Genomic DNA, 27,696 nt, shown 5'->3' with positions numbered 1-27,696 from the left:
TATAATCACAATGTTGTGACCTTGTCCCAAGTGAGCTGATATGTGGCCCATCCTGTTCCTGTCAGTAGGTGCCATTTCTCAAACACATTTGGGTTTCGACCCATTGTAAAGTTTGGATAATCTTTATCGTTGTGCTATATAAATAGCTTGGGGGATATATTGGCAGAGTGAAATTTCTCCAGTTGATATTGGAAAATATTAGACAATTGCAAAATAAACCCTCCAATGACCAAATAGGGTTGGGTAACTGCCCGCTAAAGTGGCATTTGAGTGTTCCCTTGCCTGTGGAGCATATACATTTTCTTGGCGGTTCCATTAGGAGACTGAGGAGTAAGGGCTGTATCTTTCTCTGTCTAGGTTCTCCCTTCACCCCACAGTGGACCTGTCTGTTGTGATTGAGCATTGCCCAGCTGCACTTACTGGGGCCGATTTGTACTCCCTCTGTGCAGACGCCATGATGAGTGCAATTAAAGAGGGGGTACGGCAACTGGAAGATGGTGGGTACAAAACTGCCAAGATGCTCTTGATTTTGTGGGTTGAGGAGAGTGGAAGTTGTTCTTTGTGAGAGGGTGATTGGAGCAATGCTGAGTGTGAGTGGGGATTCAGGAACAGTGCTGCCTGTGAGACCTTTATTTTCTCCTTGTAGCTTTAACCCTAGATTATGGCTTTTACCCTCTTATTTCAGGACACCAGGAACAGCCCCCGGAACTGGTGGTCAAAATGGAGCATTTTCTTCAGGCAGCCAATCGCCTGCAGCCATCTGTGTCTGTCAGTGAATTACAGCGCTATGAACGTATCCGCAAGCAGTACTCCGCTCCTGAGTCACCTGTTGTGTCCCTTGCCCGATAGTAACTGATCCTCTCTAGCTCTGGACTGAGAAGAAGTCATGCCCGGTAAAGTCCATTGCCCAGAACAACTGATACTTTCTAGCTGGATCCATACTGGGAAGCTTCAGTGCCTTATAAAGACCTTTTCCTCGTTCCAGAAAACCATTACTTGGTTAATACTGATATACCCCAGCTGTAACTGGTCTGTACATGAAGAGTTTGGGGGGCTAGTCATACAGAGAGATAGGACAGTGCAGGGGTCCCCAGTTTACAGGGAGAGAACAGGGTGGCCAAAGCCGAACAAAGAAAGCAAAGAGTTGTATGTAATTATTCAAGGAGTTGACCAAAGAGAGTCCAATATGGCCCCAGTTTTATATGGAAAGAGCAGGACGACGACTTCCATCTTTCTGTTTACTGCCTGTCAGTCATTATGTGATGAATAAGAAGCAGTGAGACATGAGATTATTTGCAGTTTGATTAATCACCACTTGCGGGGGCGACAAATCTCCAATGCTTTCCCAGCAGCTAACATGCCAATTGCCACCTGGGAAACATACTCTGTGCCAAGATGCCCAAAATTTCCCGGCAAGGAAAGGCAGGGCAGAGTACAAAGTGTATCAATCAACATCCACAGCCTCCATGTCTCTCTATGAGCCTGATTTTTGCACCCCTCTCTGCTAGAGTCCTGCACGGGTCCATTTTTTGGAACCAGGATCCGCAACTGCAATCCGCATTCTTATCTGCTTGGACCCGCTACCCGACCCGCAAGTCCCTTATCCGGACCCGCGACCCTCTGACTATCAAGAATCAGGAAGTGCTGTCATTGTAAACCGGAAGTGACATCATCAGAGGTAGGCATGATAAGAAAAAAGGAGTAAAAAATCGATATTGAGAAGACCCGCAGAACAGTCGACCTGCGTCTATACCCGCACCCGGAACTTCAACCCGCAGGGTACCGCAGGTTTTTGTGGGTGCCCGACCTGCTGCAGGACTCTACTCTGTGCTCTAGCCCTAATTTAAATGGGTTTTCCATTTTATTTCCTTAAACCCCCACAGAGCAATATACACAGTAAATATAAAGAATCAAAGAGAGACGGTTTGTATGGGTGAACATCATATAATCAGTTATTCTCGTTGGAGACCTTGTAACATAACTGCATTCTTCTAAGCAATTGGCAAATTTAATTCTCTGTGGTTTATTGATGTATTTCCCAAGATATGGCCCCAGGCTCATGTGAACTCTTATGTTCTGCTGCCCAAACACTGTGTCACCCATTCCTGCCGCTGGGCAATGGCTTGTCTGTCCATGTGTTCTTTTTGGGCTGTTTTTTTAATATATAATATAAATAATAATAATGCACTGAGAATTAGTTTATGCACTTTACATTGATTTCTTTAATAAATGCTGATCTGGAATGATAATTCTTGGTGTGTTGGGAGTCTTTGGGATTGTTCATGCAATTTAGGGAATTCCTATTCTTGTCAGCAGAGAACTAACCTAGATGTACAAAATATAACAAACAAGGGAAAGTTGGTCTCACCACTTCATTATACCTTTTACACAGGGACTAAGTTTTACCTGCAACTTGCTTTAAGTTTATAACACCAAACTGGTTGCCCTTTTATTGGCCACCACTGGGATCACCTGACTATAGCTGGAAAGGGTGGGAGCTACAATATGGAGCTGGTCACTGCTCCTGTATAACTATAACAACTTTCACTTGTCTCTTTTAACTCCACCCATTTACTGGTAAAATCTCATTCTATCCCACTCAGCACTGGCCCTCCGATTCACCAGTAATGCCCCCATTTGTCTGTATTCTCACTCCCTGTTCACTAGTGACCTTGCCCAGTTTTCCCCCAATCCCCACCATTCTGTGCTGGCCACTTCCATTCACTAGCCCCCAGTTCCATGATGGTAGTCCTTCCAATCCCACCTTTCTCCAATCTCTGCTTCCTTCTTGTATTTCCCATTAGTTGTGAGTTTTTCCCTTTATTTGCCTTTTGCCGTGTTCCATATTGAAGCTTTAAGCACACGTTGTGCTACACGGGAAAGTGCTGAAAAAAATTATGTTTTGGATTCAGGCCTGGACTGGGAGTCAAAATAGGCCCTGCCATTCCAAGTTCACAGAGGCCCAAACAGCCCCTACCAGCCCACTATATGATAACATTCTATGGAACCATACAGCAGCCCCTCTGGCATTTGCCAGAACCCACAGGTTGCCAGTCCGGGCCTGTTTGCGTTGATTCATTGAAAACTTCTGCAAAAACCTTACTAGTCCTGCCCATCTGTTCCACTGCCGGCAGCCTCCTTTCCCAGGCGTCACTCAGCATTGGGCACTGTATGACAGAAGCCAATCAGCTGCTAGGCTGACCTGATAGGGAACTGAAGCCTGACTTTGCTTGTGTGACTGCAGGGCTGTGATTGGCTCTCCCTCTTCTACTGTGCTTCTGGCAGGGACCGTTAGGACACACCCACCGCTCATCTGAACCTGGACAGCGACTGTAGCAGATCTAAGGGGCCATTATATTTTAGCCCAAAGTGAGACCAGCGCCATATTGTGTTTTTTATTGCCTTGTCACTTATCCTATATGTCTCCTTTCAATTTTCTATCTTGAGAACTATTTCTACCCACATTTCTCATTCCCACTATCCCATGTCATTGTACCTCCTGCCAATGTTTGGCTTGATTTCCCCGAGCCAACCAGCAGCCTTTGTGTATATATGTATTGTCCAATGGCTGTCCTGCTATGTGTGTCCCGTGAGGTCGGTTCCCATCAGTGCAATAAAAAAAGACGCAGCTCAGACAATGTGTACAGACAATATTAATGTATTATTCAGAGCTCATACACAGGCTGGGGGTACAGAAGAGTCCAAACTTCAGATTTTCTATTTAATTCAGTTTTCTCTTCTCCATGTGTGCCAGCCACAGGAATCTCCCCGGGGTCTTGCCAGAACCTCCTCGCTGCCGTGGGGGGACCGAGATCTCACACTACAAAGAGAAATGTTGTTCTGAGAGCAGAGTCACCTGGAGCAAAGAACCAGTAGCCCCTCCATCCCAGTCACATCCCAGTCACTAAACTCTTGTGCAACAGCTTTCAGTCCATGTTGCCAACAAGCTGCAGCCCTCGCCCTTTCCTTTCATTTATATTCATATTCATATTCCATACCATCTGACTTGTACATAAAGCTGCTCCATCTGTACCTGGATGTCCGTGGTAGAACTGGAGACAATGGGAATCATTTACATCGGGGATCCCTAACCTTTTTCACCTGTGAGCAACATTCAGAAGAAAAAGGAGTTGGGGAGCAACACTAGTATGAAAATTGTTCTTGGGCTGCCAAATGCTGTGCTGTGATTGGCCATTTGGTAGCTCCTATGTGGATTGTCAACCTACATTGAGGCTCTGTTTGGCAGTACAGCTGGTTTTTATACAACCAAAACTCACCTCCAAGCCTGGAATTCAAAAATAAGCTCCTGCTTTGAGGCCATGGGAGCAACATCCAAGGGGTTGGAGAGCAACATGTTGTTCATGAGCTACTGGTTGGGGATCACTGATTTACAGTATGAACTGGTAATTGTTATAAATAATGCTGCAGTGAGTCATGTATGTAACTGTACTACACTAACAATGTAGGGAGAAGTTACTTGTCATGTTCCCACCTCTATGTGGCCTTCGGACTACCTCCAACACTTGCCACTTTTATTGTGCTTGGTTGTGTTTTAGTGTATTAAAATGTTGTGAGACAGATGTGTCAGTTTGGGTCCCTTGTTTAAACTTTCTCTAGGTCAGGGATCCCCAACCTTATGAATCCATGAGCAACATTTAGAAGTAAAAGGAGTTGGGGAGCAACACAAGCATGAAAAATATTCTTGGGGTACCATATAAGTACTGTGATTGGCCATTTGGTAGCCTCTATAAGGATTGGCAGCCTACACTGAGGCTTTGTAAGGCAGTATACTTAGTTTTTATACAACCAAATCTTGCCTCCAAGCCTGAAATTTAAAAATAATCGCCTACTTTGAGGCCACTGGGAGCAACATCCAAGGGGTTGGAGAGTAACATGTTACTCACGAGCTACTGGTTGGGGATCATTGGTTTAGATAGTGGAGCTGCTTTAGAAAACAGTGAAAATACCTGAAATGGATTTCCCCTTGAATATGATAAACCACTTAAGGGTAAGAGTAATCTCTTCAATTATAATGAGCAGCTTGCAGTTGCTTAAAAGAATTGTTCTGGCAATAAATGGCTCTAGGCAGTGCCAGGGTAAGTTGTCCTTTTCATGTGTTCACTTACAAAGAGACATTACTCTGTTTTTTTTTCTATGGACTATATCCTTCTATAAGGACTAACGCGAATTATCTCGCATTGGGATTTACACTATTGGACTTAAATGAACTTTCTGAAATCTCTCTTGCTTTTAATGGGCGGCTAGGCTTTAGAAAATATGTCTCCCCAGAGCAGTGGCCACCTGACATCACTAATTGGTGTGAGGACCTATTTAATTAAATCGTTTGTTCCAATGTGGATTTGGTTACACTTGAAGAAGAGCTTGTGCTCGAAACATGTAGGGGCAGATTTATCAAGGGTCAAAGTGAATTTGAGGGAATTTTCAAAGTAAAAAAATTCTAAATTTGAAGTAATTTTTTGGATACTTCGACCATCGAATAGGATACTACGACTTCGATTCGAAGTAAAATACTTTGAATATTCGACCATTCGGTAATCTAAGTATTGTCCTTTTAAAAAAACTTTGATTTCAATACTTTGCCAAATTAAACCTGAAAAAGTGCTAAGGGGACCTTCTAGAGCAGTTTTCTACGTTTTTTGAAGTCGAAGTAAAATCGTTCGATCAATCGCTAAAATCCTTTGAATCATTTGATTCGAACGATTTAATCGTTCGATCGTTTGATTTTACTTCGACCGCAGAATAGCCAAATTAGGTGAAAAAAAGTTTGAATTCGAAGTATTTTAATTCGATGGTCGAATTTCGAAGTATTTTTAACTTCGAAATTCGACCCTTGATAAATCTGCCCCGTAGTGTGTGTGTGTTAATAAAGGCACCCTTGATTTGCAGCAGTTGACCTGCGTCTGACCAGTTCTTACAATTACTCCTCTATTGAATTATATCTTAGTTGGGAGCAAGTACAAGCCACTGTTTTATTATTACACAGAAAAAGGAAATCATTTAAAAAAAAAAATTGATTATAATGGAGTCTATGGGAGACGGCCTTTCTGTAATTGAGTTTTCTGGATAATGGGTTTCCGGATAATGGATCCCATAGGGATTTGTATCAGAAATATGTTTTATTATCTTAAGTGAAGTGTCTAATTGCTGCTAAAACTAAAAAAAAAGCCTGGGAGGCTTTACTTTTCCTTTTCCTCATTAATTAAGCTAAAACTAGTAAAATAATGGAAGTGTGTGTTAAAAGCTATTGATATATCAAATTGTATAAAATACACTTTTTACACTTCGCGAAAGATTCGGCCGAACCCAATCCGAACCCTCATTTGCATATGCAAATTTGGTGTGGAAAGGGGAAACCATTTTTGACTTCCTTGTTTTGTGAGAAAAAGTCACGCAAGGTCCCTCCCCACCCCACATTTGCATATGTGAATCCTGGATTCGGCGCATCCCTTCTAAATTTGTGAAAAGTGGCAGTTGATTCAGAATTTAGATTTTGGCGGATTTCTATTTGTGAATATGTTACTCCGAAAATGGTCTCTCTCCACTTTTGTCTCCCTGTTTGTCCTTTGCCCACAATGCTCAAAGTGAGGAATCTGTCTGTGCTTTACCCACAATTCCCAGTGTGACAGGTATTGGTTCTCTACCCACAACTGCCAGTCTCTCAATGCCTAGTGTGAAGGGCACCTACATCTTCTCTACTGACAATGTCCAGGCAGAAGGGTATCAGTCATGTCCCAACAATGCCCAGAATGAGTGGTCTCTATGTGCCCTATGTTGTGGGACATCATTTTGTTTTCTACCTAACTGTACACTTAGGGGCCGATTCACTAACTTCGAGTGAAGGATTCGAAGTAAAAAAACTTTGAATTTTTGTGCTCCTCGACTATCGAATTGGCGTAAATTCGCCTGAGTAGAATGATTCGAATAGATCGAGCACAAAAACGCTGCGACTATTCGCCCATTCGATAGTCGAAGTACTGTCTCTTTTAAAAATAATTCGACTGCCTACTTCACCACCTAAAACCTACCGAATTGCTTTAAAAGCCTATGGGAAAGTCCCATAGGCTTGTTTTCCAAGTTTTTGATCGAATAAAAAGGCATTCGATCGAATGAAAATCCTTCGATCGAGCGCCTATTCGCCTGACGAATATTCGCCAATTCGACTATTCGCCAGCGCGTAAATTCGCCCAAATTGCCTATTCGATTCTATTCGATTCTATTCCCCAGTCGAATTTCGAGGGATTTAACCCCTCGAAATTCGACCCTTGATGAATTTGCCACTTAGGGTCAGATTTATCAAGGGTTGAATTTCAAATAAAAAAAACCCTTCAAAATTCAAATAAAAAAAGACCAACTGATATTTATTTAAATCGAAGGGGTTTTTTTTCAGGATAATAGGCCGTTTTCGTTCGAATTTGAATCGAAGTAACATCGTATTCAATTGGTGGATTTTTCAAAGTCCACCAATTGACTCCAAATAGGTTCTAGGAGGTCCCCCATAGGCTAAAACAGCAATTTGGCAGGTTTTAGATGGCGAAATGGTCGAAATCAAGATGTATTAGAGCTCATTCAAATAACTGATTCCAGTACAAACAAAATCTAACAAAATAACTGCCTTTTGCACAAATTCTGCATGTAGAGAGACATGATGTCTGGTGATTTTAATAGAGTGACCTCTAATAAATCTTCTAGGCAAAAGGAGCCCCCCTATAAGATATATTGGATCTAACTGTCAATAAATATCTGACACCCAACTGCTGCATGAAGAGACAATGAAGAGAAACAGATGCTGAGAGAGGGATAGTGAAGATAAACTTGATTATTTCAGAAGCAATGCAGATTTTTTCTTCCATCCTGGTTTGTACTGAGAATCCGGCACCTTTTCTGTCACCTTTTCCTCTCCCAAACTTTTCTTATATTTCTCTTTTCTCCTTCTTCTTTACTTCTGTGCTCCATCTCCTTTCTCTCTCTCCCATGTCATCTGTTCTCTCTCCATTGTTTTCCTTCCTTCTCTGATCTCTCTCTCTTTGCTTCCCCTTCAATGAGTGAAGTTTCTGGTATCAGTTGCTTGTTGGCATGAACTGTACAGAATGTGGTTTCATTGCACAAAGTGATGGAAAAGGATGAGGTGCTGAGTGGGTCAGAGAGTCTCGTGTACGTGGCCTTATGGGAATGGGCTCAGTGATGTATAGTATATAAGTAACACAAGGTTATATACTGTATGTATAGCATGGACTTGTAGTGAGCAAAGTGGGGCAGGAAGGACAATGTCAATGTTTAAAGGGGAAGTAAAGTCTAAAATCGTATAAGGCTAGAAATGCTGTATTGTGTATACTTAAAATACACATGAACTTACTGCACCACAAGCCTAATCAAACAAATGATTTATGCTTTCAAAGTTGGCTACAGGGGGTCACCATCTTGTAACTTTGTTAAACATCTTTGCAAGACCAAGACTGTGCACATGCTCAGTGTGGTCTGAGGGGGGCTCCCCCTGCTGTACATAAGTATTATTGTTTCCCTGCTCAGCAGTTAGGGACCGTCTGACAATTCCTATCCACAGCAGTAAATGAAGGGAGAATTTCACTGCATACAGTCAGGTTTCTTATAAAAACGGTACACATTTTTTAATTAAAGTATATTGGAGATAGTTTTTTATTTTCATTAAAGAAAGTAAAAATAGGGTTTTATTTTTTTTGCTTTTTCATGCTCTTTAACCCAACCCAAATGCCTCAAGGGGAAGTGGACCTTATGTTTGAGCAGAGCTGTTTATCATCTAGAGGGGGGCTGTCACATATTGTATTTTCAATATTAGGGGGCCAGTCCTTTTTTTTATAAACTTCTTCCAAAACCAGAATCTTCTTTCTATTCTATTTCTATATATTTCTGTATATTCTACAAATACATACACTGCTGGCTACAACAACTCCCCACTATTGAGCCAGTGTGAATCCCAAGTTACCATGGGAATCCCATTCCAGCTTTTCTCTTCTTTCTGTTCTTTCACTTTTGCTTATTTTTAAATTGTTTCTCTTGTTTCCACTTCTCTTCTCATTGTTCAGTCCTTTGTCCAACATTCTCACCACATTGTTCTCCTTTTCCAGCATTGTCACATTTTTTAAAATCCTTTTTTCTAGTGTTTTTCTCTTTTATTTTTTCTCTCCGCTCTTCCCAAATTACCATATGAACATTTATAATTTTTTACCCATTTTTCTTTCTTCTGCTCATCATCTCTCTATATTATCAGTTTCTCTTACCTTTCCAGTTTCCACTTTTATTTCTATGCTCTTCCCTGTATTCTGCCATTTCTACCCCTTCTACACTTCTATTTACCGCTTACGTGGCCTTTGCTATTTTGGTGCGTTTCATCCTCTTCCTCCTCATCACAGTGACCTGAGGTCTCTTTAAACCAGTGATGAACAGAAGCAGCCGGGGACGGGACTTGGTGAGCCAGCTCCTTAGGAGGGTCCCCTTAGGTAACCTGTGGTGGGACATAATTAATATTATGAATGGAATGTGTGCCATTGACGAGGTTTCCATCTCAGCTCAGATCTCACGCACGAGGAGCAGGAAGGTAAAAGGAAAATTCCATAGGGTGGAGCCATGATGGTTTTATGGTGTATTATTAATTGCACTTTATAAGAAACACCCAACAGGCATGGACGTGTAGTAGAGAAAGAAGAAGGTTGCCACCAGTCCAATTTGGACCTGGACAGCTCAGTTTTCAAATCAACCATGCACCAATCATCACATCATCAATGATCCCCCTGACATCACGCATTGCGCCATGTGACATCACAGTCGCACACCTGATGACATCACTATCTACCTCCCTGCTCAGCTTTTCAAAAGCCAAAAGATGACAGCCCCAAGTGACCGTAGTTATCCTACCTGTCATCATTTGGACTCATAGACTGAACAGCCTTCTTATAATGAAACATAATGAAGTGACCTGCTGCACTTGTGATACCCCGGGGATTAGACCGAAAAAACAAAGGTAATTAAGTATCTAGTGTATATCATTATTTACATTTTGTATTATTTTATTGTAATCATAAACAAATTATTCTCCAATAGCAATTTCAGCCATTTCTCTCTGCCAGAATAACCTGGACCTGCTCCGCACTGAACAAAGTGATATCATCGTATCCTGGGCCTGAGGGCAGTGTTATATTGTATTTCCCTCTCAGGGGATGGGTCTAGAAGGACAGGGTGGAGAGTAGAATGTGAGGTGGCCAAGGAATGGCTTAATAAACCTTAGGTGGCCTTAAAGGGATTCTGTCACGATTTTTATGATGTAGTTTTTATTTCTAAATGACACTGTTTACACTGCAAATAATTTACTCTACAATATAAAATGTCATTCCTGAACCAGCAAGTGTATTTAGTTGTAATATTGGTGTGTAGGTGCATCTCAGCTCATTTTGCCTGGTCATGTGATTTCAGAAAGAGCCAGCACTTTAGGATGGAACTGCTTTCTGGCAGGCTGTTGTTTCTCCTACTCAATGTAACTGAATGTGTCGCAGTGGGACCTGGATTTTACTATTGAGTGCTGTTCTTAGATCTACCAGGGAGCTGTTATCTTGTGTTACGGATCTGCTATCTGGTTACTTTCCCATTATTCTGTTGTTAGGCTGCTGGGAGGGGGTGATATCACTCCAACTTGCAGTACAGCAGTAAAGAGTGACTTAAGTTTATCAGAGCACAAGTCACATGACTGGGGGCAGCTGGGAAACTGACAATATGTCTAGCCCATGTCAGATTTCAAAATTAAATACAAAAAAATCTGTTTGCTTTTTTGAAAAATGGATTTCAGTGCAGAATTCTGCTGGAGTAGCACTATTAACTGATGTGGTTTGCAAAAAACATGTTTTCCCATGACAGTATCCCTTTAACATGGTCTGATGTGGCCCCTCCTGCCCAGCCTGGGAAACTCTTGAACTTCTACAATATAATATTATTTGGAACTGGGAGGATGAGGGAATCCAAATCAGAGAGGCAATTGGCTCAGACATTTGTAACACAGCACTTTAGGAGATTTTGTTTATTATACAGGAGCAAGACTTGGTTGTTAGGGTCTAATTTACCCTAGTAACCAGTCAGTGGTTTGAACGAGACTGGAAGACACAGTTTAAAATGTTCATCCCGGGTTTCCAGAGCCATTGTCTAAAAAAATAAATGGTTGCCAAACTTATTCAGGTCAAGCCTCTGTTTGAGGACCAATATTTGGCCCCCTTAGCTCATAACAAGGTTTAAAGAAGGCTTAAAGGAGAAGGAAAGCTACGGAGGCATATTATTGCCAATAGATTAGCTGCAATAGTGTAAGCTAGAACGCTATATTTATTCTGTAGAATGTTTTACCATACCTGAGTTATCAGGTCAAGAAGTTCTCTGTTTGTTTAGGATAGCAGCTGCCATATTAGCTTGCTGTGATATCACTTCCTGCCTGAGTCTCTCCCTGCTCACTTATAGCTCTGGGCTCAGATTACAGCAGAGAAGGGAGGTGGGAAGAGAAGCAAACTGAGCATGTGCAAGCCCGGGGCAAAGGGTTTAGGCTGAAAACAGTTAGTCTGATACAGAAGCCCATGAGTACACAATAGAAGGAAAGAAATGTGATGTTTCTTTTGACAGAGGACTCAGAGCAGCATTACTTTGAGGGTTACTGGTGTATTTATATAGACCTTTCTGATAAAGCTTACTTAGTTTTAGCCTTTCCTTTTCCTTTAAGGAAATATCAGCTATAGGTCCAAGAATATCAAACATATCAAAGACAAATTCATCCTAAATCTTGCTTTAATTGGCTTCCAAGTACGACTTACAGGAGTATTTAGTAGAACAAGTACATATTTCCCCAAATCTGTCTCTGGGCCCAGCCTACCATAGCCCTGTACCCCCTGATGAGGCAGGACCCAAAGCTTCTCTGCTGCTCTAAAGGGGCTGTAACAAGACCTCTGGTCAAGCCACATATCCATTTCACCCCTTCTGTCTATAAGGCATAAAAATGAAACCCACCAAATCAATGATATACAGCACTGCCCCCCAGACTATGGGCTTTCCCTCCCTAGAGACAACCCAGAGCAGTTGCTGGGATGGCCCATTAATTCTAGTTAGGGTGAGATTCGTGGGGAATGACTTGAGGGTAAAATAGGGTGAGACGAGTAGTAAAAACGTAATTTCATGTATCTGGAACCTTGTTATGAGCAACAGTCTTCAATATAAAGGTTATTTGGGATGAAAAAGACAAGAGTCCATAAAATTCAAACTGTCATCATTGTATCTGCCGCCGTCAGCAACATCAGTAACTAACGGTCGGTTATAGTATCACAATTTGATATTATGTCTGTCCAAGAAATCATCCAAGTCCCTCTTATAGTCATTAACTGAATCATCACCCGGCAGTGCATTCCCCAACCTCACTGTCCTCACTTTGCTTCAAATGAAAGTTCTGATGTAGAGGGGTGACCTCTGGTGCGGTGATCCGTTTTATGGGGAAAAAAAAGATCCCCTTTATTTGTCTGCTCATTAAAGGAGCAGTAACATAATTTTTTTTAAAATTCGTATACAAAGAAAAAAAACCACAAAGACAAATTTTGAAATCGCGAAGTCTTTATTAAGAAATAACTTGCCGAAACGCCGCTTGCGCTCCTCTTCAGAAAAGGCGACGATCCATCGTGCGGTGCTTGATTTCTCCTCCCTGCCTTCAGTATAGGAGATAGCCAGGGAGGAGAAATCAAGTGCCGCACGATGGATCGTCGTCTTTTCTGAAGAGGAGCGCAAGCGGCGTTTCGGTAAGTTATTTCTTAATAAAGACTTAGCGATCTCAGAGTTTAATTTGTCTTTGTGTGTTTTTTTGTAGCATTTTTTAAAAAATTTGATATTTCTGGCATACCTCCCAACATTTTGGAAGTAAAAAGAGGGACAAATTTTTTTTTTCCGCACGTAGCGCAGCAAATTTTTTGACCACACCCCTTTCTGTGGCCACACCCCCTAATTACCATGTTGGTTTTACAAAATTTGGCAGGTTATGAAAGTTTGAAAATATTTCTCCTTATCTAAACTGTGTTTTTGTCTCTCAAAATTGTTACAAAGTATCTTATTTGCACCTGTTAGCTGTTCTGGGCTCTCTGCTAAAAGCCAATTAAGTGAGAAACTTTGTTTCTTTTTCTGGCTATTCAGTGCAGAGAAAAGAGGGACTTTCAAGTACAAATGAGGGACTGCGGGTTGAGCTGTCAAAAGAGGGACTGTCCCTCTGAAAAAGGGACAGTTGGGAGGTATGTTTCTGGTCCTAATATCCCCCCATACTCAAGGTACACCTTACCAGGGACCTATAAAAAGGCAACATTATGTTTTCCCTCAAATTTGCCTTTATTCTCTGCATTTCAGCCCCAGATTTTCCCCATGTTTTCAAGCTTTAAGCAATTAATCCCTCATCCGCTCAGCACAGTGGTGTAACTGGATGTTACTGGGCCCCACAGCTTATATCACATATCCAGAGTTTGTCCTGTTTTACCAATGTATATATTGAAATTGCTGATTAATTAGGGCCTCATGGGGCCCCCCTATCCCTCCTGGGCCCCCCTGCTTCCTCTGTAGTCACGCCCCTGGTTCAGCACAATAAACTGCCAATTAACCGTCACACATGAGAAAACCAGTCTCTCACCTCCTTTGTCCTTTCCTTTAATGACACCGTTTGTTTCTCCAGCTTTTCCATCAACTCCCAAGTTCCTAAATACCAACCACAGACCCTTCAGCCTCCAACACCAGCACAGAAAGGGTTAAATGGCAACAGAGACGTAGCCAATGGGCTTGTGATACCTGCACCTGGGAATTAATCAGTAACACAGACGGACAGACAGACGGGTGAAGTCAGTAGTTACTCACCAATTGGAGCCACACATTGGGATTGTGCTCTCTCTGCTCTTCCCCTATGATCCTCATCTCTCTTCCCCGTCACTAGAAGCTTCAGCAGCACAAAGAGCGAGGTCAGGACCCCGGCCAGTCCTGTCCACTCAGCACAACAGCCCTAAACCAGCCCAGGAGGTGGGTCACCTCTCACCCCACGTGGCCATCAGGTTCAGCCTCTGCTATTTGTGCTTCCCCGGCCAGGGGTCTGGGGAAACCTGTCCTGTTTGCATACCTGGGCCAATATGGGGAACTTGCCCTGTTTCTATCTCTGTGTTAACATGGGGCTCTGAGACTGAGTGAGTCCTGTCTATATCCCTGTGCCCACATAGGGAGTCTTCGACTGAATGAGACCTGTCCTGTTTGTATCCCTGTGCCAACATGGGACTCTCAGTCACTGTTAGTACCCCTGTCTCAAATGAAGGTCTTGTGCCTGTGCTGTTTGTATCCCAGTGTCAACATGGAACTCTGGGACTGTCTGGTGCCTGTCCTGTTTGCATTCCTGTCCAAAGTGGAGGTGCCTGTCCTGTTTGTACTCCTGTACCAGCATGGAACTCTGGGACTGACTTATGCCTGTCCTATTTTTATTCCTGTCCCATACTAAGGTGCTTTTCGTGTTTGTATCCCAGTGCCAACACAGGAATTGAGTGAGACCTGTCCTGTTTGTATCCTTGTGCCAATATGGGACACTGGGGACTGAGTGAGACCTGTCCTGTCTATATCCCTGTGCCAACATAGGGAGACTTTGACTGAATAACTGTCCTATTTGTATACCTGTGCCAATATTGGGTACTTGCCCTGTTTTGTATCCCTGTGCCAACATGGGACTCCCAGTCACTGCTAGTACCCCTGTCCCAAATGAAGGTGCCTCATGCCTGTGCTGTTTCTATCTCTTTGCCCATATGGGAACTCTGGGACCAGTTGGATCTCTCCTGTTTGTATCCCTGTATCAATCTGGGGTACTACTTGTCCAACTTGTATCCCAGTGTCAACATAGAACTCTGGTACTGTCTGGTGCCTGTCCTATTTCCATTCCTGTCCAAAGTGGAGGTGCCTGTCCTGTTTGTATCCCTGTGCCAGCATGGAACTCTGGGGCTGACTGATGCCTGTCCTATTTTTATTCCTGTCCCATTCTAAGGTGCTTTTCCTGTTTGTATCCCAGTGCCAACCCGGGAATTTTTTCTGCAAAAACTGGCAACAAATTTTTTAATCTGTCTCAGCTACTGATACTGGTCCTGTTTGTATCTCTATGCCATCATGGTGCTCTTGGACTGAGATCTGCAAAGGAAGACCGGATCCAGTGGAGTAACTATAAAGGGGGCCCAGGAAACAGGGGTCTGTAACTTGGGGTCTGCTTCCTCTAACATTTAAAGGGATACACTAATGGGAAAAAATGTGGTTTTTTTTCAAAATAAATCAGTTAATAGTGCTGCTCCAGCAGGATTCTGCAGTGAAATCCATTTTTAAAAAGTGCAAACAGATTTTATTATATTCAATTTTGAATTCTGACATGGGGCTAGACATATTGTCAATTTCCCAGATGCCCCCAGTCATGACTCTTTACTGCTGTACTGCAAGTTGGAGTGATGTCACTCCCCTCCCCCCCCAACAGCCTAACAACAGAACAATGGGAAGGTAACCGGATAATAGCTCCCTAACACAAGATAACAGCTGCCTGGTAGATCTAAGAACAGCACTCAATAGTAAAATCCAGGTCCCACTGAGACACATTCAGTTACATTGAGTAAGAGAAACAACAGGCGGTCAGAAAGCAGTTCCATCCTAAAGTGCTGGCTCTTTCTGAAATCACATGACCAGGCAAAATGAGCTGAGATGCACCAACACACCAATTGTAACCAGGGGTGCTTCGCCAATGAGGCGAGTTGAGGCTTCCGCCTCAGGCGGCAGCGCCCCACTAGGTACCAGGGGCAGCAAAAATGCTGCTCCTGGTACTTTAAGAGTGAATTTCTGGGGGAGGGGGGGCAGCAGCAACTGCTGCTGCCTCAGGGGGCGGAGGGCCAGGATCGCCCCTGATTGTAACGATCTCGTTATTAGGAACCTTGTGTAGTGAACGGTACTTTTGGATGCACAGGTGTTCACCGATGCCCTTTTGGGTCCCGGGCTTTCTGCTGCGGAAGCCAACAAGGAAGTGCGTAGCCAAAAAACGTAAACGAGGTACCGGCAGGGATCAAGAGAAATCGTAGTCAGAGTCAGGCGAAGAGTTCAAGGCAGACGGCAATAATCGTAGTCAAAAGATCAGGTAGAAGTCAAAACCAGGATGTGAATACACAGAAATATGCTTGAGCAGGACAGATAAACTGAAGCCTAGCTTGGGCACTCACAAAATGGAGGACTGGACCTTTAAAGCTGATTTGGTTGCAAAATTCGAAACCAGCGCCTATTCATGACGTCATGCCGCTAAAGTGTTTGCAAAGTCCGGAAGTGCGAGCCTGAGCACAGACTTCTTAGCCGAGACGCGCCAGGAGGTAAGAGAACACCGGAATCTCCCGGCACGTCTTACACCAATATTACAACTAAATACACTTGCTGGTTCAGGAATGACATTTTATATTGTACAGTGAATTATTTGCAGTGTAAACAGTGTCATTTAGAAATAAAAACATCATCATAAAAATCATGACAGAATCCCTTCAAAGGGAAACTATCACGAAAATGAAAATTGAATATAAGCTTCATCATACTGAAATAAGAAACTTTCTAAATACAATCAATTAAATATTCTGTATTGTTTCTGAAATAACCACGTTTATCTTCACTATTCCTCTCTCAGCATCTGTTTCTCTTCATTCTCTTTTCATGCAGCAGTTGGGTGTCAGATATTCACTGACAGTTAGATCCAATATATCTTATAGGGAGGCTCCTTTTGCCTAGAAGATGTATTAGAGCTCAGTCTATTAAAATCACCAGACATCATGTCTCTCTACATGCAGGATTTGTGCAAAAGGCAGTTATTTTGTTACATTTTGTTTGTACTGGAATCAGTTATTTGAGTGAGCTCTAATTCATCAGCTAGGAAAGGAGCCCCCCTATAAGATATATTGGATCTAATTGTCAATGAATATCTGACACCCAACTGCTGCATGAAGACAATGAAGAGAAATAGATGCTGAGAGAGGAATAGTGAACATAAACTTGATTATTTCAGAAACAATACAGAATATTTAATTGATTGTATTTAGAAAATTTCTTACTTCAATATCAGGAAGCTTACATTCAATTTTCATTTTTGTGATAGTTCCCCTTTAACATTTTTTGCAGTGAAAGGGAGCAGCTTTGAGCCTGCCAGACCCCTCTAAAGATTCTTTTGGCCGGGGGGGCCCAGCTCGCTAAGACTAAGCCAAGCTGGGGACTCTCTGATTAGGATGAACTAGGAGATCCCATGGTTTTTTTTTTTATAGTTCCCAGTTCTGTAGAAATCCTTGTGTCTATGAGCCTTCACTGACATCTACTAATAAAAGCAGATTGGGTCAGATCAAATGTAAATGCAGGTGACAGAGACATTGTTGTAATCATTTATTTTGAATTACACGTATAAATTCAGCATTTCAAATGTACATCTTTGGTTTAGCGTGTAAGAGTTACATACGTGACATCAGATTGATACAAGCCACACGTGTGCCTGTGTGTGAGCTCATTTATAGCCAAAGCCCCCCTGTAGCCTTATACATAGAGTTATACAGACTGAGGGCAACTGATATCCCCTAGAGTCACATGTAGTTTTATACTGATGGGGATTGGCTATTCCCTGACACTATGCAAAGCCATATGTACAGGCCACATACAATATTTACATCTTATATTAAGGTACCACATTATCAAAGTAAAATCCAGGGGTAATTAGAAAAGTCCAGAGCATCCCACCATTTTTTTTTTTAGGTCTCGCTTTTTGGCCTCTCCCCCTTTGACCAGACTCATTCAAACTTAAGGCCATAAACTTTCATTGAATAATTAGCAGAAAATAAATATATTGGCATGTTACACTTTGTCACAAAAATAAAGAAATAAAAAAATGGATTACAGGATCCGTATTAGTTAATATTACTGTATATTAATGAATGTTTTTAGGAATACAGCATGATAGAGACCTCTAGTGACCAAACTGAGGTAACACATTGCAAAAAAAAGGAATTTTAGCTCTATAGTCATGCTGATAAAAAAGTTTTTTTTTTACTGTATCATATTAAAATTAGGGATGCACCGAATCCACTTTTTTGGATTCGGCCACAACCCCAAATCTTTCATGAAAGATTCGGCCGAATACCGAACCTAATCCTAATTTGCATATGCAAATCAGAGAGGGGGAGGGAAAAATAGTGCCGCGGTAAAAAAAATTTTACTTCCATGTTTTGTGACGAAAAGTCACATGATTTTAAGGATTCTGGTTCGGTTCGGCCAGGCTCAAGGATTCGGCCAAATCCTGCTGAAAATAGCCGAATCCTAGCCGAATAACGAATCGAATCCTGGATTCAGTGCATCCCTAATTAAAATACATAGCATTTCCCCTCATGGAGCCTAACGCATTTCATGCTTACCCAGCACTTAGTCATAGGCAATGCAGCAGCAAGTTGTATGGTGATTGGGGCACATCTAATTCTTACTCTGAAGCAACTGTTCATTCCAATGTCTGTTCCACAAATCCCAATGCACTTATTATTATTATTAGGGATGCACCAAATCCAGGATTTGGCCAGCAGGATTCAGACAAATCCTTCTGCCCGGCCAAACCAAACCTGAATCTTAATTTGTATATGCAAATTAGGGACGGGGAGGAAATCGCGTGATTTTTGTCACAAAACAAGGAAGTACAAAATGTTTTTACCCTTCCCACCCTAATTTGCAAATGCCAATTAGGATTCACGTTCGGTATTCAGCCGAATCTTTTGCGAAGGAATCAGGGGTTCGGCCAAATCCTAAATAGTGGATCAGGTGCAACCCTAATTATTATTATTAGCAGCCGTTCCCTTTGAATTAACGGCAGCCAATGAATGGCATAAGGCAACATCACTGACAGTTTTCTAAGGAGAATCCGTGTTCGGAGCAGGGAAAGTTCAGTACATACAGAAAAGCAACATCAATTTCACAGATTGAAGAGCAAAATCATTGCCATAATCCCACCACCCGTAACAGGGGGCCACAATAACAATAACTTCCTAACACATTTCCCCTATAAGAGTCAACCTGATCTGAATAAATGACCCCTGTACCCCAACATCAGCAGACCCCTCCATTATAAACATGGGTATAACCCCACGCAGTCATAGGCCAAACTACTGGAAAGGAAGGAATGTGTCCCGGATTAGGCTGTTCTTTTGACCACATGGATGAAGTAACAGGGGGCCCTCTGCTGGCCAGGGTTATATGGCATGAAGTCTCCATACACCTTGTGTTCGCATTGCCCCCCAAATGCTTCACGCAGGAGCCCAGTGAAGGAATCAAGGCAGTGAGGGTAATAGGACAAGCGGAATTTGCTGGGAAAAAAACAAAAGGAAAACATTACCATGACACTGTTATAAGTAGGGATGCACCAAATCCAGTATTCAGTTCGGGATTCAGCCTATTTCAGCAGGATCCGGAATCGGCCGAATCCTTGTGAATGGCCGAACCAAATTTGCATATGTAAATTAGGGGCGGCTAGGGAAACTTTTTGTCACAAAACATTTTTTTCCACTTTTTCCTTTCCTTCCCCTAATTTGCATATGCAAATCAGGATTCAGTTCAGTATTCGGAGTTATCTTTCACCAAGGATTCAGGGATTCAGCCGAATCCCAAATAGTGGATTCGGTGCATCCCTAGTTATAAGACACGCAATATAGTGCTAAGGTACCTACGTGGGGGGTATGTAAGATACAGTACATGGGGTATGGGGGTACAATATAAAACAACAGGGAAGGTATGTATAGTACATGAGGGCAGATTCACTAAGTGCCGAATTTGCGCTAGCGGCCGCTTCGTTCACATCGCAACACTTCGCCAGGAGTAGATTCGCCAGGACAACACTAATTCAATAAAATCCAAAGTCACGTCCAGGGTAGCGCTAGCATTACTGCGGCAAGCGAAGCGAAGTTGCGCTAGCGTTGCCTAATTTACATACAGCAGGAAGTTAAAGTTGAATGGACGTATATGTTGCAACAAATACATTACATTACACAAGTCCAGGGAACCTTAATAAAATAAAATAAAGTTGTTATATTGCCCTACACATGAGCCCACTGTATAGTTTATGTGCCATATGTTAGGAAATGTAGGGGGGAAGCCGGTTACCCAATAAAAAAAAATTTGCTGTTTTGCAGCCTATCACCCTGAAAAAGGAAAAGTCGCCGGTGTTTTTTGGGACCTAGAAGAATTTTCAAGTATTTATTGAGGAAGTCCTATCTACTCTATTGCACTTCGCCTGGTCTGAGCTGGTGAAGGCAAGTCTGGCACAAGAGGTAACGTTCAGTTAAATCTGCATCTTAGTGAATTTGCGGAGTTACGTTCGTTTGCCAGAGCGCAACTTTGCCAGGCGTTAGGGAGCGAATTACCGAGTCTATATCCTTCTTACGTCACGCGGATTTTCGCTAACGTTAGTCACTTCACCCTTTAGTAAATCTGCCCCATGGAGTGATATGTAGCTATGTTAGTAGAGGTGCAGACAAGTACAGTATGTGGGGGGTTTGCAGGTGTGTTACATAGGAGCGTGTGTAAGTAATGGTACCGCAATTCAGGCTGTGACTCCTCTGATGTAGGAACCTGTACTGTGTAATCCAGTGTCACCATGTGAGGTTTATTATTCACAAACAAAACGGAAGTGCTGATATCCTGAGTCAGATCACTCTGTAGAGACAGAAAATAAGGATAGGGCAGACCTCACGGAAAGTAACAGATATAGTCATTGGCTGGAACTGCTCTCACCTTATAATAAATGTTTTTGCCCTGGGGGGCACAGCCTGTTCTAAGAATGTAGTCATAGTTTCTATGGTCAATGATTAAAATGCCTCCTGGCCGGACCATACCTGCGATATTACGGAGCGCCAGCTGGTGGTCACTCTGGTCGCCTGCAAAATGTAGTAAAAGTCTGTGTGTGAGTGTGTAGGGTGGGGGTAGGGTTGCCACCTGGCTGGTTTTTTACTGGCCTGGCCGTAAAAAATGATGGTTGATCCCAATGTTATTAATAGGGAAAAAATATAAATATATAGGAAGGCCGGTATTTTTTTCCAGAAAAGGTGGCAACCCTAGGTGGGGGTGGGGTAGATAAAACCTGCAGTGATCCAACTTTGTTGCCTAAACCTCCCATCATCTTCTCTACCTGTTTATCAGGAAAGCCAGAAACACATGGAGACAGGTCAAGTCTCAGTAATACCCAGCATCCACAGCAGCTAAGGGGGCTGTTGCTGGGGGAGGGGCAGAAGCAGGCCATAACATGATCATAATGAAATTATCAATTGCACAGTTGAAGTTAACCTTTAATAAAGTGCCTGTGGCCTTTCACCAAAATCTAATGATTGTCTGTAGATTCATCTTCTAATGAGTGAGCCTCCAGCCTGTTCTTCTCATGCATTGGCTAACCTGCAATCCTACTCTCCTTCTTCTAAACCAATCATTTGCCTTCCTAGTTAAATTTCCAATTACCTTAACACGCTGCTATTCATTGTTCTCATGAGGCCTTTTTGTTCTCCATCTTATGCAGTTTAAACTACCTTTCTAAATGTGTAGGACACTCTTGCAAGGCTGCGTAATGTCTCTTCGTCCCAAGAGCTCACCTCCAAAGCAACCTCAATGATATTCTCCCTTTAGACCCATCTGCAATGCAACTTAACCCTTCTCCTTCTGTAGGACAATATTATTTAACCTCAACTCAACTGTAACTCAACTCTATCATCCAATTTAGTTCAAGACATCTCCTCTCCAAATAACCAAAGATACTAAGCCTTTCTACTATATTCAGCCCAATTTCTCTCCTGCCGTATGACACATCTCCAATACAATGAGCAATTTCTTCTCCCCCAGCAAACGTCGTCCAACTTTAACCTTCTTTAAGCCTCCACAGATACTCCCTGAAGACATTTCCCAACCGCCCAAAGTCTTTCTTCTCCTTCAAATGTACAATGCAAGTCAAAGCTCCTCAGATGCCACTCTAGTCCTGCTTGAACCAGTTTCATTCAGTTCTCTGTATAGTTGCTGGGTACTCTATATCTATTGCCTTTTGTGCAATGATTGGGGGTATTAAAGTAACAGAGTATTCAATTATTCTGGGGTTACCTTTGAAATCAGGAAGATGAGCAAATGAATTTCCCAAGCAAATGACAGCATCAAATCCCACTACAGGTCGCGGCACGTCTTGGTCTAGAGAAAGCCAGTTCCCTTCTTCAATCACTGAGGGAACGAGCAGAGTAAAATATTATAGAAATACAACCCGCCCACCCCGGTTCACCTTGGTACATTTGGTTTCTGTTTAGTTTAAAACAGTAACAATATTGAATTATTGCCAGATGTGCAAATAATATGAGGAAATGGAGAGCAGGTTAAGGTTCAGGTATGTGAGAAGTACAAGGTAATTTAGAGCAGGGAAATGTTGGGTGTGTGAGGGGTATGAGGGATCGTAGTGTAGGTAAGTACTGGGTATGTGAGGAGCATCAGTGAAGGTAGTTTAGGTAAGTACTGGGTATGTGAGGGGTATGAGGGAATGGAGAGGAGGTAAAGGTTGGGTTGTTGTTGGTATAGAGTTGCCACTTGTCCAGTTTTGACCTAGACAGTGCGGTTTTTTGAAGGGCTGTCCGGGTCAAAACTGCCTACCTGGTTTCCCAAGTTAGGAAGACTTTCCCTATGATTGACGCGGTGATCTGGCAATCGTCACGTCATCTCCCTGCCCCTGGCGTCACAACTTTACCACAGGCCCGCCCCATTACATCACAGCCCCGCCCCCTGCCCAGAGTTAAAAGGTGGCAACCCTATGTTGGTATGAAGTATCTGATGCAGCGAAGAGAACTGCTATGATATAAACTGAGTCTCTAAATTGTAAATTTCATGAGTAACTTTTGTAAGATCTTGCCCCACACACACATGGGAAGGCTTTGGTTGTAATATTTATTAAAGAGGGTGTAAAGCTGCAAACTCTGCTCCACGTGTCAAAATCCTAGTGCATTGGATACTCTCTGGCCTGCTATAGAGGGCGCCCTCTAATGTTAACAGTGCTGCATAGCAATAAACAATAGTGGGAGGAGACTGGGAAATTAGTCTGTGCGTGTGTTGTAGTGATGAGCAGGTAGAGTTTTTCTTGACCCGCAACCGCACCCACCCGACCTTCACCCGCCGATGACATGACAAAAGGGGCAGGGCAGATGAGAGTCTATGAAAAAGGGAGTCGGAAGCCGCAGTCTAAGGTTGTGGGTGGGGAGAGGAGGTAGAACAGCACAACATGAACCTGCCCACGACCCGCAAGAGGAACAGCGAGGTCGGCTCCAAATCGCCCGACCCACGGTTAAACCCACGGGTCCCGCTGGTATCAGGCCGGCCTGCACATCACTAGTGTGTGTGAAAATAAATATAGTGACCTGATAACGGCCTGCAGTACTGTCATATAACAATGGCAACAATAAGGGCAATGCACGAATAACCACAAAAAATAACGGCCAACTGAATATACTCTCAGCTGCCATGATGTCATCTGTTTTATGGAACAAAGTAATTGCTATATAAATGAGTAGCAGGTATCGCTACCATCACATACTCTGTGTGTGTGATATATATATATATATTACTATCCTAGCACATATGGTTGTAGTGGGACTACACACCCTTTGGTAATGTCCTGCTGTTTCCTACATTGGTACATGTGCTTGTGGGCAGGAACGTTGGTGCAAACACCCTTATTCCTGAGGACTGTTGCCTGTTTGTTTGTCCCTTGATTTGCCTCTGAATTTCCCTTGTTCTCTGCTGCTGACCCAGACTTGTGTACTGATAACTCTTGTGCTTGATGCCTGCTTTGACCATGACCAGCGTACTGATTAATTATCTGTCTGCCAGGGTCTTGGCTCAGATCATAGTTGGACCTTGCATTGGTAGGAGGTGCCCTCCTGGGCATGTACGGCTCATGGTGTCTCTAATGATTTGCCCACTGAATTTTGTTTAGCTACAATATTGTTCTACCCCTGTGCTTCCTTCTTCCCAAACAGAAAAGTTGGTCTCATTTTCTCACCCCATTTATCAAATGCTGGCTCCTTCCGACGGCTCCACCGTGTCTTTAAGGCGTATTTCAACATTTTATCACTGGCATCAACACTGACCACAGAGTAGCCCTCCTCCACCAGCATCTCCGAGTCCACCCTATGGGACCGAAACGTTGGACATTGATGCAACAGAAATAAATGAGAATATCTTACATATGGGAGTGCTGGTTCTCTTGACATTACGTTACCCACAGCATAACCATCCATTATCCTGTACCGAAACCCCCAGCACAACCGTACATTTTCCTATACCAGAACCCCCAGCACAAACGTCCATTATCCTGTACCAGAACCCCCAGCATAACCCTCCATTCTCCTGTTTGTTTCCCTAGTGCCCACTCTGGTGCCAGATACATTGGAATACTGGTGGGAGCTGCCATTCTCTGCAGACACAATATGAGATATGGCTCATTCCACCAGAAATGTGACCTTGTTATGGAAGATAACGGCTTGGGAGAGGTTTTCTTGCTTCCCTTGGAGAGACTCTTACAAGAAATAAAAATAATTGTATTTATGCAAGTGGTACAAGGAATCATGTGAGTGTGATAGGAAGGGATGCATCGAATCCAGGATTCGGTTTGAGATTAGGGCAAGATTTGGGCTTTTTCAGCAGAATTCAGATTCGGCCGAATCCTTCTGCCCGGCCGAACCGAATTTGCATATGCAAATTGGGGGCAAGGAGGGAAATCGCTTGACTTTTAGTCACAAAACAAGGAAGTAAAAAATGTTTTCCCCTTTCCACCCCTAATTTGCATATGAAAATTAGGATGAGGAGAGCACTTCTCAATAGCAAAACGCTGTGGTTATGTTTATTAAAGGCTACTACACGACATGTTTCGGGTCATTACATACCCTCTCAAGTGTAACAAACACAGAACAAACACGGCTCACTTGACGGGAGGGCTTTTATAGCCGTGTTTGTTCTGTGTTTGTTACACTTGAGAAAGGGTATGTAATGACCCGAAACATGTCGTGTAGTAGCCTTTAATAAACATAACCACAGCGTTTTGCTATTGAGAAGTGCTCTCCTCATTATTTAATTTTTGCCAGATGTTGGGATAGCAGTTTACCCAAGCGAGGATTTGATGCATTCTTTGAAAAATTGAAAGGGCAGTGCGGAGAACGTCATTGGCTTATATATGCAAATTAGGATTCGGATTGGTATTTGGCCAATCTTTCGCGAAGGATTCGGGGGTTCGGCCAAATCCAAAATAGTGGATTCGGTGCATCCCTAATGATAGGAAACGCTGGGAGAAGAACATGGCTTAGATTTCATCTGGTACTACTGTACTGTATATGAGGTGGGTTAAGATTTTCTGCTATACCCAAAGACACAATGAATTTGCTGGACACAGAAGATGTTTTTGGGTGGGGGTAACTACTGTACTGAAAGCACACAGAGCCTTAACTGAATGGGTTCTAGGTCCGGCCACAATGACTAAACATTTGGGGGCCCCTGACTGCAATGTCACAGGAATCCACTGGCTCAGCCTCTGTGGCCCAAGGGAGGAAAGGAACTTTTTTGTAAGGGGAGACCAACAACATAAGCCTTTCCACGGGAGACTCTATACTCCTTCTATATGAAATATATGCCCTAAACCTTCATTAGTCTCCACCTATGATCTCAGCTTATAAGGTCACGTGGATGGAGATTGATGGAGGGAGGAACATAATGGTGGGCATAAAGCAGCCCCTCTGATGTGCTCACCCTGTTCCACATGCCACATCCAGCACCGTCTGACAGTTGTGCTCCTGTAGTAACAACAAGATCCAGCTGCGGTATTCATCTGTACGGCTCCTCTTATCTCCAATATAGAGATGCCACACGCGGGCAGCCCGGCCATCTGCGTACTGATCTGGCAGCCCCTCGGCCCCCACTCCAAGGGAACGGGTACGATACACACTGTCCACCATCCTACAGGACCGTTACAGCTACACAACTGGGACTCTAGGGCCACAATCACAGGGGTCAGTCTCTGTTTCAGCACCACAAACAACAGCTGAGTGTATTGCAGAATGGGTGAATGCAGTGTCAGCACTCACACTTATACACATACGCACTGCCCAATCCCTGCACCCACACAACACACACCCTCCATGCATGGCACCCACAGACTGACATACAGCCAACTGCAGCTTTGAGTTGCCAACCAATTACATCACTGACAGCCTGACACACTGACCAATCACAGCTTGAATAGCCTCACACATTGGCCAATGGCACCAAGAGCAGCTGCACATGTTCGCAGTGTATACTAAGAACCACATCCCCCCAGGCAACCAATCAGAAGTGAGGGATGTGTGTTGGGGGAGACAAGAACACCCCCAGTCAGCCAATCAGGACTCAGACTGTAAGGAGGGGTAGTGGGATTCAGCTGCCATTGATAGTACTGGAGCCAGAGGTAATGTCAGGAGACGGAGTTGCTCTATAATTAACCCGAGACTCCCCCTGTTTGTCTGGCCTGGAGGCAGCTTGGACATGTGCCTAAAATCACAGCGGCCCAGAACATTCCCCTGACATCCTGTGACAAACACATTCTGAGCAACACAAGAAAACACATGCCCTCCCCCAGGGGTGGGTACTGAATTCCCCTCATCATTCTGTGTTTATTTGGATCATTATTACAGTATGTAGTGCTACTGGTATACCCAGCACTGTACTGTCACACATTAATAATATATTCAGGGATCATATGCTAAGGGACACCAGACGAAGGAGCTGACAGTCTATTTGGATAAATTACAGGCACAAATAGATACGCAAATCAGCAGTCACAGAAGTGGGATCTAACACTATTAAAGAGTTGAGTTGTGAAGTTTTTATTTTCATGAGATAAAGCTAAAATAATTCCCCTTCAAAAAATAGTTAACTACATTATGATGTATCTATCTATCTATCTATCTATCTCTCTATCTATCTATGACATTGGATAACTTTTTGGCACAACAGAATTTTGACACGGTCATCCACTCAACAACACTTTTGCCTAAAAAAAAATATTGGGCCCTGGCTTATCAGGAATGGTACAGATAAAGGCTTTAAGAATTAATGTGCTGATATAGTCTACTTTATGGGTAGCCAGCATACAAGCTGGCTTGTTAGAAACCAAAAAATGTATTAAAGGAGAAGGAAAGCTACCCAGGCAGTTTATTGCCAATAGATTAGTCACAATAATGCAAGCTATAACGATATTTTTATTCTGTAGAATGCTTTTCCATACCTGAGTAATCAGCTCTAGACACTGTCTCTGTTTGTTTAGGATAGGAGCTGCCATATTAGCTTGCTGTGACATCACTTCCTGCCTGAGTCTCTCCCTGCTCACTCCTAGCTCTGGGCTCAGATTACAGCAGGGAGTGGAGGGAGGAGCAAACTGAGCATGCTCAAGCCCTAGCCCCGGAGGTTTAAGCTGAAAACAGTTAGTCTGATACAGAAGCCCATGAGTACACAATAGAAGGAAAGAAATGTGCTGTTTCTTTTGACAGAGGACTCAGAGCAGCATTACTTTGAGGGTTTACTGGTGTATTTATAGAGACCTTTCTGATAATGCTT

The 27,696-nt window shown here is 43.0% G+C and overlaps 2 protein-coding genes across 4 annotated transcripts in view; one reads left to right on the top strand and one right to left on the bottom strand.

The window, feature by feature from the left end:
* LOC108717631 (peroxisome assembly factor 2) overlaps positions 1–2,249 on the top strand; it is a 21,447-nt gene extending 19,198 nt beyond the window's left edge. The window contains exons 17-18 of the mRNA XM_018264848.2: positions 358–497; positions 686–2,249. Coding sequence (XP_018120337.1) covers positions 358–497; positions 686–849 — 304 coding nt within the window. The 3' untranslated portion in view covers positions 850–2,249. The remainder of the gene's footprint in view (positions 1–357; positions 498–685) is intronic.
* Positions 2,250–3,642: 1,393 nt separating this feature from the next.
* On the bottom strand, positions 3,643–27,342 carry LOC108717630 (glycine N-methyltransferase). 3 transcript variants are annotated; one of them, XM_041564185.1, is made up of 7 exons: positions 25,855–27,342; positions 24,116–24,243; positions 22,180–22,293; positions 20,833–20,975; positions 20,636–20,754; positions 9,359–9,499; positions 3,643–3,820 (listed from the first exon to the last, which is right to left on the bottom strand). In XM_041564185.1, exons 1-7 carry the CDS (start codon positions 26,058–26,060, stop codon positions 3,727–3,729), a joined length of 945 nt encoding a protein of 314 aa, XP_041420119.1. In that variant the 5' UTR covers positions 26,061–27,342; the 3' UTR covers positions 3,643–3,726. The 3 variants fall into 3 exon arrangements, with proteins under 3 accessions (XP_041420119.1, XP_041420120.1, XP_018120336.1); XM_041564186.1 differs by having other exon boundaries at positions 3,733–3,820; positions 9,352–9,499; positions 25,855–27,340; XM_018264847.2 differs by lacking the exons at positions 3,643–3,820; positions 9,359–9,499 and adding an exon at positions 18,820–19,409 and having other exon boundaries at positions 25,855–26,359.
* Between the last annotated feature and the right edge of the window lie 354 nt (positions 27,343–27,696).

This window comes from Xenopus laevis, chromosome 5S, assembly GCF_017654675.1.
Source record: "Xenopus laevis strain J_2021 chromosome 5S, Xenopus_laevis_v10.1, whole genome shotgun sequence".
NCBI classification, from domain to species: domain Eukaryota; kingdom Metazoa; phylum Chordata; class Amphibia; order Anura; family Pipidae; genus Xenopus; species Xenopus laevis.
Note: the sequence above shows the minus strand (reverse complement) of the source record. Positions and strands in the feature narration are given on the sequence as shown.